This window comes from Salvelinus namaycush, chromosome 24 (assembly GCF_016432855.1).
Source record: "Salvelinus namaycush isolate Seneca chromosome 24, SaNama_1.0, whole genome shotgun sequence".
In the NCBI taxonomy this organism is placed as follows: Eukaryota; Metazoa; Chordata; class Actinopteri; order Salmoniformes; family Salmonidae; genus Salvelinus; species Salvelinus namaycush.
Window position 1 is genome coordinate 13,346,625 of NC_052330.1, and position 15,749 is coordinate 13,362,373.

General features: G+C 42.7%; 1 protein-coding gene across 1 annotated transcript in view; it reads right to left on the reverse strand.

Moving 5' to 3' along the window:
• LOC120019504 (exostosin-1-like) overlaps positions 1-1,428 on the reverse strand; it is a 239,969-nt gene extending 238,541 nt beyond the window's left edge. The window contains exon 1 of the mRNA XM_038962801.1: positions 461-1,428. Coding sequence (XP_038818729.1) covers positions 461-1,428 — 968 coding nt within the window. The remainder of the gene's footprint in view (positions 1-460) is intronic.
• Between the last annotated feature and the right edge of the window lie 14,321 nt (positions 1,429-15,749).

Here is a 15,749-nt window from a genome sequence, read left to right on the forward strand (position 1 = left end):
GTGCTTTTACTCAGGCTACAGAGCAAAATAATATTGTTTGACTCTATAGCAGACTAGCAGTACTCTCATGGGTATTCTAAAGTACTTCTTTTTTTAAACAGGCAGAGCATCACACCCAACCTGTAACAAACAAACCTGCTTTAAAATATTGGTAGATAGATACTGTAAACTGTAGCAAGAAATGAAAGTAAAACTGGATGCAAACATTGAGAGGAAAAACAGCATGTCAGGATAATCCAACTAACATGGATGAGCAACTGTAGTCTGATAATATCCACAGTGCTAGGAATGTGTCATCCAGAAATAGGGATTAACCCCTTGATATGTTGTGTCAGACTGTCGGTCTACATCCTGTGCTGTAGAGTGAGAAACATACCATTGTGAAATACTTGACTCACTTTCAGTGGTTAGCCCCGACAGACCCTGAACCAGTGAAAGGACATACAAGAGGGGAACTTACTTTGAGTATTCTTCATTGTCCCGGTCGCATCTTGCATCCTTATGCTTTTCCCAGTCCTTCCCATGCTTGCAGGTGGTCAATAGAATGATATCTTCCCCATTGTGAATATGATATAAAGCATTTCTGGTTTCTGAACCGATACCAGTCAGATACCTCTTCCCTTTGAAAACCAGTAAATATTTCCTTGATGGAGGGACATTTTTGAGTGTCAAATAACCCTTGTCCCCTCCTTTTTGAGAATGGTCTTTTGAAAACAAAGGAATGGACACATCAAAGTGTGGCCTAAAATTATCCATATCAATGCTGGCTTTGGCCAAAATGGCCTGGCCAATATCAAAGCCCAGCTCCTCTGTGTAATATGGCCAGGTGCCAGAGTAGAGGTTGAAAATGAGGTGGTTCCTCCCGTCATTCCACGTTGGGAGGCTCTGTACTTTAGCCTTGACATTGTGAATGTACTGGCTGGACAGCTGGTCCCGGTCCAGAGTGTCAATGCCTAGCACATACAGACAGGCCTCGTTGACGTCTGTGGTGTGGAAGCGGGAATCCTCGACAGCTGTCAGGATCTTCTGGTAGCTCTCAGACACCGTCTCCCCCTTCAGCAGGGGGTAGACGTACACCTTGAACCCCCTCTGGCAGCGGCTGAAGTCGAAGCATGTGTCCATGCGGCATCTCCTGCTCTTGTAGATGTTGTTGCGGATCTCCCGCCTCTCCCTGGGAGAGGTGTGCTGGTGGTGGAGCAGAGGGCTGTCCTCCTCCTGCTCTCCGTCCTCCAGGTAGGTGTTGAGCGGGTGGTTCCACTCAGGCCAACGCTGTCTGAGCAGGCTGAAGCTGGGGCTCTGGGCGACTCTAAAGAGGTGCTGGTGGTGGTTTTGATGATGGAACTCCCCAATCTGAAGTCCCCACAGGTAGGCAACCAGAAGAAGACAGGCCCCTAGAGACACGACCAGGTACCTCTTCTTGGCCTGCATGTGGACAGTAGGGCTGAAGGTGATGGGAACCGAGGCAGGAGAAGGAGCAGGGAGGACGTGGGGGTCCACACTCAACCCACGGGGCTCACTCTTACCCACAGGTAAGCATGCTGCTGGTCTGAGTCACTGTGTGCACAAGATAAAACAGAAAGCGTGAAAATCACATTATAGCTGGACTCCATTTCAGATAATCAGAGATGAGCATTATGATGGATTGCATAGACAAGAGATGCATTTGATATCACTGACAGTGTTTGCTTCTTGTTTTACAGCACATTTGAGACAAATCAATATTAATATTGTCTGATGATTAGAATCAATGGCTCCACTAGCTACAGATTGGTCATATCACATTATCTGGTGTAACAAAGATTTTTGGTTTCCATTATTGTCCATTAAAGGTTTGCCTATACAAAATCTCACCACATATTTTTCAACTACCCTGGTATTTGCGATACTATCTTCGTTCTCGATTCAGCCAAAAATGTCAGTGTCCAATTGCAGATGGTGCGTTTGAATTTAGAAAATGCTGTTCAAATAAATAAAATGTTTTTCTTCATGAAGTAGTCCAACAATGTGTACGCCACCATCTTGTCTATTTCAAATCTTCTCTCATTGACTGAGACAAGTGACCATCATCGAGACATTCAGCCCTTTGGGGTGGACCCACCTGTCTCAATCAATGAGATTTGAAATAGACAAGATGGAGGTGTACACATTGTTGGATTACTTCATGGAGCAAAAAAAACATACTTTTTAAAAATAATGAAGCATTTTCTAAATTCAAAAACGCACCACCTGCAACTGGACAGGACATTTTAGAAGATACATGTTTGCCCGACTCAAGAACGAATATAGTATCGCCAATAACAGGTTAGTTGAACAATCTCTGGCAATGTTTTGTATAGGCAAACCTGTAACACCCAGTTATGGATACCAAAAATGTTTCCTTATAACACATTATCTGATGTAACAATCTGTAGCTAGTGCCACACCAAAGCAATATTGTTCAGACACTTCCACCCATGCGCAATTAGCCTGCGGGGACGAGGCTAACGCCAAAGCAATTCGACAAAAGTCTAATCATGAATTATTTCAGGTCACTCATCATCAATTTCATTGAACTTCGAAGCAAAACCAAATGTTTGGTGAATTAAGTAATGTATCAGGGAAAACATGTGCCCTACCTTTTGTAACAAACACCTGCGATACTGTTGGTTTTCGAAGCTTCCAGCGTTGATTGATGCCCTCTCACCCGGATGAACACGATGTAAACACAGCATCCTAAATGATCTGAATAGCTTTGGGGCCACTTAACTAACAAAAATCATTATTCGTGTGGATAAAAGCCAAAGAAGTTGGAGAGGCATTGGAAGCCATCCGATGCAGGGTCACTTTTTTCCTTACCTAGAAAGTAGAATGTGGTACTTTTACATCATATCCCAGAGAAATCATGCAAAATACTGTTCTTTCATTCTCAAGGGCCTCTGAGTCGCACTTCTTGATGAACATGTCATCACTTGCGATAAAGGTCACCTTCCCATATGGGAGACTCATTCCATGCTCATTACATTTACCGCTAAAAGGTATTGTTTTTATCATAAGCAATTGATCGAGTATATTTTCATAAGCAACCCCCCCATATGATTTACTTAGAAACCTATATTTTCTGTATGCATGCAATTTTATAGTGGTGTTTACAACTGTTTGCTGTCATCTTTGTGTGCGTCGGACTCCGGCATAAAAGTTTCCGAGCAAAACACTAGTTTCCAAAGTGCGCTCTTAACGCGTGAATCCGAACCAGTGAATCTAGAACTGTCTCTCCATACTTCTCCGGCCCGCGTAGACTGGCTATGTCAATAACAATCGCTACGATTGTGGATCATACAATGCATTGGCACATTCTTCGTCTGATGACAGTCCATGATTATGTCTATCCAACTGAGTCAGATCCACAAAGCGCACATGCACACCGTGCACGAATTTCTACTGAGATTTATTTCAGGGGTTATTTTCTCAATCTCTATAAATGCACGCTAAAATAATGAGTGACAGTTCAATAAATCCACATGATCGTCATTTTAGGGATCCAATGTAGACTACATCCACTTGCTCCCGATTACATCGTAGATAAATGATACACAGTCCGTAAAGTTAACGGTATGTGTGTCACCTGAACGACACGCGCCTCAACAGTCAGCAGTCCAGCACAGAATCTTGCAACGATTACGCGTCAAATCTACTCCAAAATAATGTAGTGCGTCAAGCTGCAATCTCTCCGTCTTTCATTCACCGGGCTGTGAACCACTACGAATACAACCACAGTTCGCAGATATGGGCTCATTCTACATATTCCACGGGTCCTGTGGAGTTTACGAATCCTTCTGCATCCCCCTCCACTCTCATTCAGAGCTGAGGACCATGCGATGAACCTCCCACAACGAGAGGCTGCGCCTCCGACCGCGGTTATTGGTAGAGGATGCGCGGTGAGCAATGGAAATGGATGGTGGAAGCGTCGATCATTTCAAGAGGCGTTGGCAGCAACTAAAGCTATTCGATAAGAAAGCATGCTATCAGAAGTTGGTGGTGTATGGTAGTCTACTCATGACGTGCCCAGAGCCCTTTTTTTTGTATCAGTCGCCCATATTAACTATTTAGGGGTGTGCTCGAAATATTGCAGATGCACACCTGCACATGCGTTTTTCTATCTCAACCATAACAAAATATTCTATGATGTCTTCCTGTATCTATAGCCTATTTGAGTGAATCCGGAATGCACAGACTGAGAACTAGATGTTGAGTAGATGATTCAATGGCTGATTCATAATGATGATAATGCATAGAAATACGTGTGATAATAATGTAATAACTCTGTAATATGGTCCAGTATGTCATCGTGTATGTCATCGTTGTAGTGCGCTATGACTTCAGCAACACCCCATGCTAGATTTACTTGTAAATGTGTCACAAGCTTGACAGCTTGCAGTCTGTTCTCGAAGCTTTCAGGGAGGTTATAAAGCATTTCCCAATCTTTTAAGCCACGAGACATTCAGCAGGATTCATTGCAAGTCTATTAAATAAACCATAAGGATATCTGGGAATGCCACATTTATAACATAGTGAAAGTTAAACGTTTTTATTTAGCATAATAGTGACACTTAAAGTATGACTAAAGAGATGCTGACCTTTGCTTGATGCCATGTTATGCTCGCTGGATATTGTTCTGTAATTTTCATTGGATTTCAATATTGTTTTTTGATTTATTGGTAAGTGTACTTTAACAGTTCACCTTGTTACAGCTGGCTTCATTAGATACACAACTTGTTTATACAGGAAGCTGCTAATGTTGATTCAAATAAAGATTGTTAGATTAATTGATTGATCATGATGCATTGTACTTTTGAAGAAACTATTCATAATTGTCATTCTGAATTATAATTCTGAAATATAATTCTAACAGTTAATTTAAACTATCAATTAATGATAGAGGTGCTAAGAGTACGGTTCACGTATCAGCTCAAATGCAATAAATGATGCCATCTTGTGGCCTGAGATGTAGCAAAAAAAATCTATGCATAATTCAAAAAGCTTTGGATCACTGTCCGAGTGAGTATAACTGTTGGTATGCTAGATCAACAAGTGGTAAATTAAATATTGTCTGTTTTTATTTATGTTCAAAGGTAATGTATGGCAGAATCAAATGTACATGCATTCAAATCTCTACAAGCAGACTTGAACATCTGTTCACAACATGTAATAATAATCAGTTGAAATCAATCCACATAAAATAACCACGTCTCATGCAAAAATAATTTGCAAGTCAGAGTGTAACTTGAGAGTTCTATTTAGTGCCTGAATGATACATTTTAAAATATTCTGTGTGCTCAAGTGAAAATCACGTTTTACTTTTGCATTCTGCCCCCGTATGGGTTCATTGAGTTTATCAAGCCATGACCACAGGCACAGGGGCAGGCCATGCACCACCGCTATGATGCTATGAGGGAGCATTTTGTCAACACTTACAGAAAGAAGCTGAATCATCTCAGTTCTGCTCTACTGAGAGGAATACTCACTACTGCCTTTGGGTCTAAACATCAACCACTGTTGTGAATGTTCCCCTGTAGTGTTGCATTGGAAGGCTGTTTATGCTCACACTGTTTCCTCAACTTGTCCATTATGTGTTGCCAGTAGGATTTCCTCATTGGTCAAAGGTCTCAGCTGTGGCTGCTAGCTGACCCTTAACTACCCCATCTCCCTCCAATGGGATGATAGCATCAGCCGTGCCTCAGAGCTCTCAGAAACTGGTGGTAAGTGACCATCAGCTGACCTGAAGATATATATTGTGGCAGGTAAACTATAGTATGAAGGTTGGCCCGTAGGGTTATACAGTATATGCTGGCCGTCTGGGGTGCATGTTATACGCCCTAATGGCAGAGCAGTGGCCCAGGTACAGTAGGGATTATCCCACATGGGAGCTCACCATCCTCAGGGCAACAGAGAGCTCAGTGGAGCATCTCAGCTCTATCAGTAACAGCTACAGGTCAGCGAAACCACAAGTGGGTTTCAAGACAAATCAGGTGCTATCAAATAACAAATACCCACAGTATTTGTGCACAATTACAGTACTTACTGTTTGTCCAAGTGAGTTGATTCCATTGCTCTAGATCACAACTGTGAATGAAAATAATAATATCCAATGAGACGGAATTTTCTGGGTTAAGAGCAATTAACTATTCACGTCAGGCATAATGTCTCCATAAGTATTTTAATTCAGAGGAATAAATACTGTATACATCAAGAATGCAAACACAGCAACAGGGTATTGGAGTGACAAATAAAATTCTGTCCCAGCGCCATATACAGTAGTCTATGCGGTATAAGACAGTGTGAAAGCCTGCCAGCCGTCAGGTGCTGTTTAGGAGCTGATTGAAAAATATTCTGTGCATTTTTTTGGAGGGTGGTTTATTACACAGGCCATATATCATTGTCATATTGGTGTCCGTTTTGGTCCTGCATGTTTAGACATGCTCTGTGTGTCAATCTGTAGAGCAGTGTCCATTCACCAACATTTTATAAGTTCAGCTCAGTGCTACTCATTCTTTCTGCTTTAGAATGCTCTGTAAACAATTTTTTCATCTTTGAGATTTTACTGCGGGAATGCACTACTTACCTGACTGAAAATCCTTTAGTTATTATTGTGTAATTCTTATGCAACTGTCTAGGATATTAACACACCATTAGCAATTCACATATTTGGCTCATTCTATAATATATGCATCTGTTTCCACAGCCACTGTTTTCCTTTCTGGCAAATATAGTCCTCTATCATCTGGTGAGGAAATCATGTGATGAAGCCTGTGCCAGCTTCCTCCTGGTGCTTCCCAGCAACCCCTGGTGACAGTTGAAGGTTTCAGGTTTTAATACTGGCCTGGGAAGAAGCATTGACACCCTCTAGGTTCAGAGGTACTCTATGTGATGGACATCACCCGGATGTCTTCCAGCCATACTGATAAGGATGTCCTAGGGGGTGACCATTAAAACATACCTAATGAGAATGTATCTTTAAGGCAGGATTTGGATCCACTTTGTGATTTTTTTTTTGTATCACCAAGCACAGTGCGCATTCAGTACTGCTGCTGGATGAGAGAGCCTTGTGAAGCTTCCTATCACCTGTGACAAAGTGCCCACATTCATCCCTCCTTCACTCTACACGAATAGGGCTTTTGAACGTGTCCCCCTTGAACGGTAATGCTGGGAAGGTCCTGTTTAATCAGGTCGTGGGAGGCTGTAAGCGAGGCAGATTGTCAGTGAGATTCCCATAGGTGCAGGGACACTAGCCTTTGGTCTACCTGCGGTTGATTCTGGATTGCTAACTATATACTCTGTGGGACAGTGAGAACAATCTTCCCTGCAAACAGTCCTGCTGGCCTAAAACCTGACCTTGTTGCTCTGATACAATCCGGTGAAATTGTGTTTACCTTCAAGATAAGCAGGACTGAGTCTTGTAAGAATATTGAAAGGGATTTACACACAAAGTTTTAGATAGGCCTAAACTTAGAATATATATTTGAATGGTTATGGAATGTGCATGCAAGGCACATGGTATTGAAGTCTAGAAAAAAATACAGTGCAGCATGATCTCACAAACCCACTGCTCGAATCTTGGTTTTTTTAGTCTTGAAGAAAAATGTTGTCAAGCAAACAATAATGGACAAATTGAGAATGATGTTGTCTTGTCTCGCACAGTATTACAGTGCAATACCCATATTTAATGGAGGGGTAAAAGACTGGACTGTTTTGGAAACTGTAAAGCAAGACAAAGTACTGATGTTTTAAACTGAATTACATATGGATTGAGTGGCCTTTTATCAATGTGGTTGTTCTGTTGAGATTCCTCTGGCAGTCTCCTGGGTTAACAGATTATTAAAAACAAAGTAGCGATTTGGGTCCTGTGTGTCTGCCTCAGTCTTGACAAAATAAATATCCCTCATGAAATATTGATCCACCTTCCCAACTCCTTTCCCATTAGCTGTATAAAGAATTTCTGAAACACAAAGTTATCAGAGTACACATACAATTTGTGAGAGAGCAGACAGAATGTTGATGAGATGTTCCAAGAAAACATGTCTTTGATTCATCAAGGCCTCCTGGAGTCAGGTGAGGATGAACCACTTCAAACTCCATACAAAGATTGACTTCATCAAAACAGCACTGGTTGACTCACTAATGCACTATGTTCATTTCATCTTGCCGGCTACTTGTTACATCAGAGCAGATCCCCACCAGCTGCAACCTGTTCCATAATCAAGACCACTACAAATACTCAGTACTGCCACTTCCACACTGCCAGATCGTAATCTCTGCTCAGTCAGTCCACGTTTCTAGCCGTTTGTTACTATCTAGATCCTGTTATCCTGTTGTGCCTGTTTTCCTTGCCTGACACAGTTCCTCTCCACTACAGTTCTACCCGCTCTGACTCTGGTCCCTATCTCCAGTCCCACGTCTCCTCATCCTGCTACTCTGCCCTGGATTCCCCACTCTACTGCTCTCTTCGATTCCCCTCCGGACCTGCTTACCCTGTCCCAACCCCTCTCGCTCCAGCCTCAGCCTCCGCACCTGGTTTCCTGCAACCCGCCCGAGCTTCCCCTGGCCTGCACTCCATCTTCCCCGTGTTTCAATAAACACCTTGGTTACTTCATCCCAGTCTCCTCGTCTGAGTCTGCTCTTGGGTTTCCTTGTTCCGTAACACTACTTTTTGTTAAAAATCACATTCGACCAGATGAGTTCATGACACCAACATGATTGGACTTTTTCATTTGATAATGGTGCCTTAGGATGTAAGGTATCCCATTTTAAATGTATCTGGCATGTAATTTAGACTGACTGTGACAAGTATCTGACTGGTCAAAAGTAGTATCGCTACTGCCCCTATTTTCCTCTGCATTAAGAGGTATGATATTGTCCTCTGAAAGGGATCAACTCATACACCTGTCATGTTATTTGGTGAATTGTAAAAAAAGATCCACATAGTTTTGGGATTCTTGATATACTGAGAGGAATAGTTTTCACTCTCAGGAAAGGATTTGACTTGCAAGAATTCTATTTGAAATAGTGATGTAAAATCCAAAGACGTTAACTGAATCAAAAATCGAATAATGTTTTAGTAGCACATATGTCTATCAGATGTTCCAACCTGTTGAATTTAGGTAGAACATTTTCTCAGTTATGTTTATTCGTTTCAATGACACATCCAGCCAGTCAGCCACACATAAAATGAAAAAATATTCAACAGCCATCTGTGGCAACTTCCATAGTTTCTTTTGTTTGGATACTTGATTAATGGTTTTTGAGCGTAAACATCAGTGAAATAATGTGCTGTTTTGTTTGACGGCCATCTGCTTGTACTCAATGTTGTGATATTCCCCATAATTAAGCTCAACAACATCTAGACTAAACAGCTAAACCCACTTGATCCAGAGAGTCTGACAACAAACAGTAGGGTGGAACAGGTAGCAGAACATCCTATCAGGCAAAGGATGAATTTATACTCAGACATACCGCTTGCTGAAGTGAGGACACACACAGCGATAGTCTGTCCTATCTGTGGCTGGAGTGCAGATTACATGAAGAGAGTGGTTTGAAGACATACAGTACATGTAGAAATGACAAGCTGGTTGTAATGCCACACTGTCATTTCTGTAGCGCTCTACTTTAATTGACCTTCATAGTTCAAACCCCAGATGGTCTGTAAAAGATGGAATGCATTAGTACACCCTGCCGGCTAATTTAGCACTTTAAAGACTGATGTTTGATAGCACTAAAAACAACACATCTGTCGTAACCACATGGATGCCATCAAAAATGGATGAACAAGCAAAGCAAGTAAACTATATTATGCTGAAAGTAAGGTGAAAGTGACAGAAAATGTGATGTGTTGCATTTGTCACTGAAAACCTTGCAAAATTGGATTCGAGGGAGTTGGGTTATATGACTGATTTATATTATTTGCACTGAATAAGACCACCACAAGCATAAACAATACATCCTCTATTATTTTCAAATGATAAACTATTCTGGTGCTAAAAATGCATACCTCTTCTCAGGATAGCTTTGCTGCATTATGAGGACTTGGAGAGTGTATGGATGCACTGAAGCTGTGAGGTTACTGCATTACATGGAGGATGAGGGTACTTCTCGCCTCTGTTGCGAAAAGGGGTCTGCTGCATTTCAGCCATGGTGTAAATTGATTTCTCGTGTTGCCACCGCTGGTGCTATTGGGGGAGAAGAAGCGCCATGTCGAGGAACTCACAACATATTTGGGTCAATCAATAAAAAGAGCAGAACCAGCTCTGAATACAGTCCCTCGGGTGGTGTCCTTTAGCTCTCCCAAGAAAATGTCAGAGTACACCGGGGCGCGTTCCTCAGTCGAGGAAGTATCAGCTGGTGCAGTGAAATATCAACCATCAAGACATTTCAATGCCTGATGACTCCGAAAGGTCGCTAGTTTGAATCCCTGAGCCGACAAGGTGAAGAATCCCTGATTGCTCCAGGGTCGCTGTTGTAATGGCTGACCCTGGCCGTGACCCCACTCTCTGAGGGTGTCTCAGGGGGAGTTGGGAAATGCAAAAAACACATGCATATAATACACACTTGTAAAAATATGACATAAGCACCCAGCAAATTATCATTATTCAAGGTCCAGTTATAGTTATACAAGACATGATTTTGGCATTAACCTAAGATTTGAAAATGGATGTGATTTTAATCCATATGAAATGTGGATTGAAACATCCACCAAATCAATCAATAAAAATGTCTGTATAAAGTATATAGCGACTGTAAACATCATGAATGCTCTTGCACTTTTCATAAGTCTATGAATTTATTCTGAGTAGTGGCAGCACTTCAGTAATTGTACTGAACACCTACTGAAGATGTTATCTTACTTTTTAAACCCAGTGTGGTGTGTCATTGAGTTCATCTTTGCACAGACACACATTCTGTCAAAATGAAAAAGTGGCTCTGGATAAACAAAGTGCCTTCAGACACATTTAATTGTCACTAATTTTTTTTGTTTTATGTGGTGCAGATAAATTATACGCTGCAGGTGTTCGGATAACAGAACCTTAGTTATTTCTACTAACTGCCCTAGCATGATTATCTTTTACCGTTGATTTGGAGAGTAAATCATCTGCGGTCCCTCTGATAATGATGTAAAAGGTAATAGGCAATTATAGTTGTAGTAATCTCCCTAATATTATATAGAGACTTAGGCCAGTCTAAAGAGTCATTCTAAATTTAAAATAACAATTCATATGACATGATCGGTGCAGATCTGGGTTATAAAGAGCTGGTCTGGTCATCCTGGTTGTTCAGATGAAGATGCTACTGTATGTTTGATCATCTTTAGGGAACTACCATGTTAGAACATATTCTGTATGTGAATACAAATGTCATCTCAAGGAGACATTTTCCAAGTCAAATCAAACTTTCTTTTCCACGTGCCAAGTGTAGACTTTACCTTGAAATGCTTACTTACAAGCCCTTAACCAACAGTGCAGTTCAAGAAGAAGAAAATATTTACCAAGTAGGCTAAAATAAAAAGTAATAATAAAAAGTAACACATTAAGACTAACAATAACGAGGCTATATACAGGGGGCACCGGTACCGAGTCAGTGTGCAGGGGTACAGGCTAGTTGAGGTAATCTGTACATGTAGGTGGGGGCGAAGTGACTATGCATAGGTAACAAACAGCGAGTAGCAGCAGTGTATAAGAGAGAGGGGGGGGGGTGTCAATGTAAATTGTCCGGTGGCAATTTTTATGAATTGTTCAGCAGTCTAATGGCTTGGGGGTAGAAGCTGTTGAGGAGCTTTTTGGTCCTAGACTTGGCACTCCGGTACCGCTTGCCGTGCAGTAGCAGAGAAAACAGTCTATTTCTTGGGTGACTGGAGTCTCTGACAATTTTATGGGCTTTCCTCTGACACCACCTATTATATAGGTCCTGGATGGCAGGAAGGATTGGCCCCAGTGATGTACTGGGCCGTTCGCACTACCCTCTGTAGCGCCTTATGGTCAGATGCCGAGCAGTTGCATACCAGGCGGTGATGCAACCGGTCAGGATGCTCTCGATGGTGCAGCTGTAGAACCTTTTGAGGATCTGGGGACCCATGCCAAATCTTTTCAGTCTCCTGAGGGGGAAAAGGTTTTGTCGTGCCCTCTTCACAACTGTCTTGGTATGTTTGGACCATGATAGTTCGTTGGTGATGTGGACATCAAGGAACATGAAACTCTCGACCAGCTCCACTACAGCCCCGTCAATGTTAATGGGGGCCTATTCGGCCCGCCTTTTCCTGTAGTCCACGATCAGCTCCTTAGTCTTGATCACATTGAGGGAGAGGTTATTGTCCTGGCACCACACTGCCAGTTCTCTGACCCCTCCCTATAGGCCGTCTCATCGTTGTCGGTGATCAGGCCTACCACTGTTGTGTCGTCAGCAAACTTAATGATGGTGTTGGAGTCATGTTTGGCCATGCAGTCGTGGGTGAATAGGGAATACAGGAGGGGACTATGTACACACCCCTGAGGGGCCCCAGTGTTAAGGATCAGCGTCGCAGACGTGTTGTTGCCTACTCTTACCACATGGGGGCGGCCCATCAGGAAGTCCAGGATCCAGTTGCAGAGGGAGGTGTTTAGTCCCAGAGTCCTTAGCTTAGTGATGAGCTTCGTGGGCACCATGGTGTTGAACGCTGAGCTGTAGTCGATGAACAGCATTCTCACATATAGGTGTTCCTTTTGTCCAGGTGAGAAAGGGCGGTGTGGAGTGCGATTGAAATCGCGTCATCTGTGGATCTGTTGGGGCGGTATGTGAATTGGAGTAGGTCTAGGGTGTCCGGGAGGATGTTGTTGATGTGAACCATGGCCAGCCTTTCAAAGCACTTTATGGCTACCGACGTGAGTGCCACGGGGCGGTATTCATTTAGGCAGGTTACCTTTGCTTCCTTGGGCACAGGGACTATGGTGTTGTGCTTGAAACATGTAGGTATTACAGACTCCGTCAGGGAGAGGTTGAAAATGTCAAGAAACTTGACAGTTGGTCCACGCATGCTTTGAGTACATGTCCTGGTAATCCGTCTGGCCCAGCGGCTTTGTGAATGTTGACCTGTTTAAAGGTTTTGTTCACATCGGCTACCGAGAGCATTATCACACAGTCATCCAGAATAGCTGGTGCTCTCGTGCATGCTTCAGTGTTGCTTGCCTCGAAGCGAGCATAAAAGGCATTTAGCTCGTCTGGTAGGCTCGCGTCACTGGGAAGCTTGCGTCTGGGTTTCCCTTTGTAGTCCGTAATAGTTTTCAAGCCCTGCCACATCCAACAAGCGTCAGAAACGGTGTAGTAGGATTCAATCTTAATCCTGTGTATACGGTTTGCTTGTTTCATGGTTCGTCTGAGGGCATAGCGGGATTTCTTATAAGCGTCCGGATTTGTCTCCTGCTCCTTGAAAGCGGCAGCTCTAGCCTTTAGCTCGATGCGGATGTTGCCTGTAATCCATGGCTTCTGGTTGGGATATGTACAGTCACTGTGGGGACGACATCATCGATGCACTTATTGATGAAGTCGATGACTGAGGTGGGTTATTCCTCAATGCCATTTAATGAATCCCGGAACATATTTCAGTCTGTGCTAGCAAAACAGTCCTGTAGTGTAGCAACCACGTTATCTGACCACTTCCGTATTGAGCGAGTCACTGGTACTTCCTGCTTTAGTTTTTGCTTGTAAGCAGGAATCAGGAGGATAGAATTGTGGTCAGATTTGCCAAATGGAGGGCGGGGGAGAGCTTTGTATGCATCTATGTGTGTGGAGTAAAGGTGGTCGAGGATTTCTTTTTTCCTGTTTGCACATTTGACATACTGGTAAAAATTTGGTAAAACTGATATAAGTTTGCCTGCATTAAAGACCCGGCCACTAGGAGCGCCGCTTCTGGGTGAGCATTTTCTTCTTTGCTTATGGCCTTATAGTGTTGGTTGAAAGCGGTCTTAGTGCCAGCTTCGCTTTGTGGTGGTAAATAGACGGCTACGAATAATACAGATGAGAACTCTCTTGGTAGATAGTGTGGTCGATATCTTATCATAAGGTACTCTACCTCAGGCGAGCAATACCTCGAGACTTCTTTAATATTAGACATCGCGCACCAGCTGTTATTAACAAAAAAGACTCACGCCCCCACCCCTCGTCTTACCAGAGGTAACGTCTCTGTTCTGCCGGTGCAAGGAAAATCCTGCCAGCTCTATAATGTCCGTTTCTTCGTTCAGCCACGTCTCGGTGAAACATAAAATGTTACAGTTTTTAATGTCCCGTTGATATGATAATCTTAATAGTAGGTCATCAATTTTATTTTCTAACAATTGAACGTTAGCAAGGAGAATGGAAGGCATTGGGAGTTTACTCGCTCGCCTCCGGCTTCTCAGAAGGATTCCCAATCTGCGTCCTCTTTTCCGGCGTATTTTCTTCACGCAAAAGGCATGAATCTGGGCCTGTTCCAGTGAAAGCAGGATATCCTTCTCGTCGAACTCGTTAAAGTTTCTTTCAGTCCGTGGTGAGTAATCACTTTTCTGATATCCAGAAGTTATTTTCGGCCATAAGAGACGGTAGCAGCAACATTATGTACACAATAAGTTAAATAATAATTTACGCAAAAAAAAAAAAAAACGTGTGGAATGAAGATATACTGTAGATATTTAGTTTCAATGCTGGTTGTCAATTTGAATTATGAAAACCATGCAGCCTACCATGCAGCTCTTTGCACACTACAAGTATGTATGGTTGCCCAGGAGCATAGGAAGATGAAATCTGAAGCCAGACCATCTGGCCCCTCCAGACAAGGCCACAGCACTCTCTCCACCCCAGTGAAAAGCACTGGGGCCAGCAAAGACGCCAGCGGTACCCCTGGCCAACACCCGTGATCTAGACACCCCTCTCTCACACCCACAGCTCTGTGGGGCCCACTCCCAGACCAGCACCAGAACAGCTACAAACACCTGGTCAAACTGCATGTACTCTCAGTAGGGAGCCTCAGACAGGATTTCCTGAAATTGAGATATTTTTTCTGTGTTAGAAAGAGATTGTCTTGAAATGTTTCATAGGATTGAGTACAGGCCTGTGCTGATGATCTGTGCTTCAGTGTTGTTATTTCTTAGGAGTGGGGAGCCAAATTGATGTCTTTGCTCATGGGCTACTTGTACACTGTGTATCACAAATAATAATCACAATGGAGGCTTGTAACCACTGGGGAAAACATATTTAGACATTTTATTTATACATATTGTAGGACTGTATTTATTACGGATGAACCAATAGCTGTTTCTCCCCTGCAAACATCTGACAGCGCTCTGACAAAATAGTGGAAGAGACTACAAACTCAGGTCAGGACAAACTTGAACTTAACATAAATACTATAATTGTTATATTTACTCTATGAGGCTAATAGTGGCTGCATATACCAAACATTGCCATCTGGATGCTATTGAATGAAGACATTTTGAGAGGAAAATAAGGGTGAGGCAGTGAACCAAAGATAGAGCTAACTATTCATTCTTCATGTTTTAAAAGTCTTACATTCAGAGAATGGATAATTTTGGATAATTGGATAATGGATAATTTTTTTCATAACAAAGGCATTTTGTTTTACAGCGAGAGCTGCTGATGCTAGCATAGCCCCTCATATCATAACTGGAGGATGGAAAGTGCTTTGTGTTGGGGTGGACTCCCAATGTTTGGTGCTGTGACACTTTATATTTTTGCAGAGGACTGTCGGGACATCAACA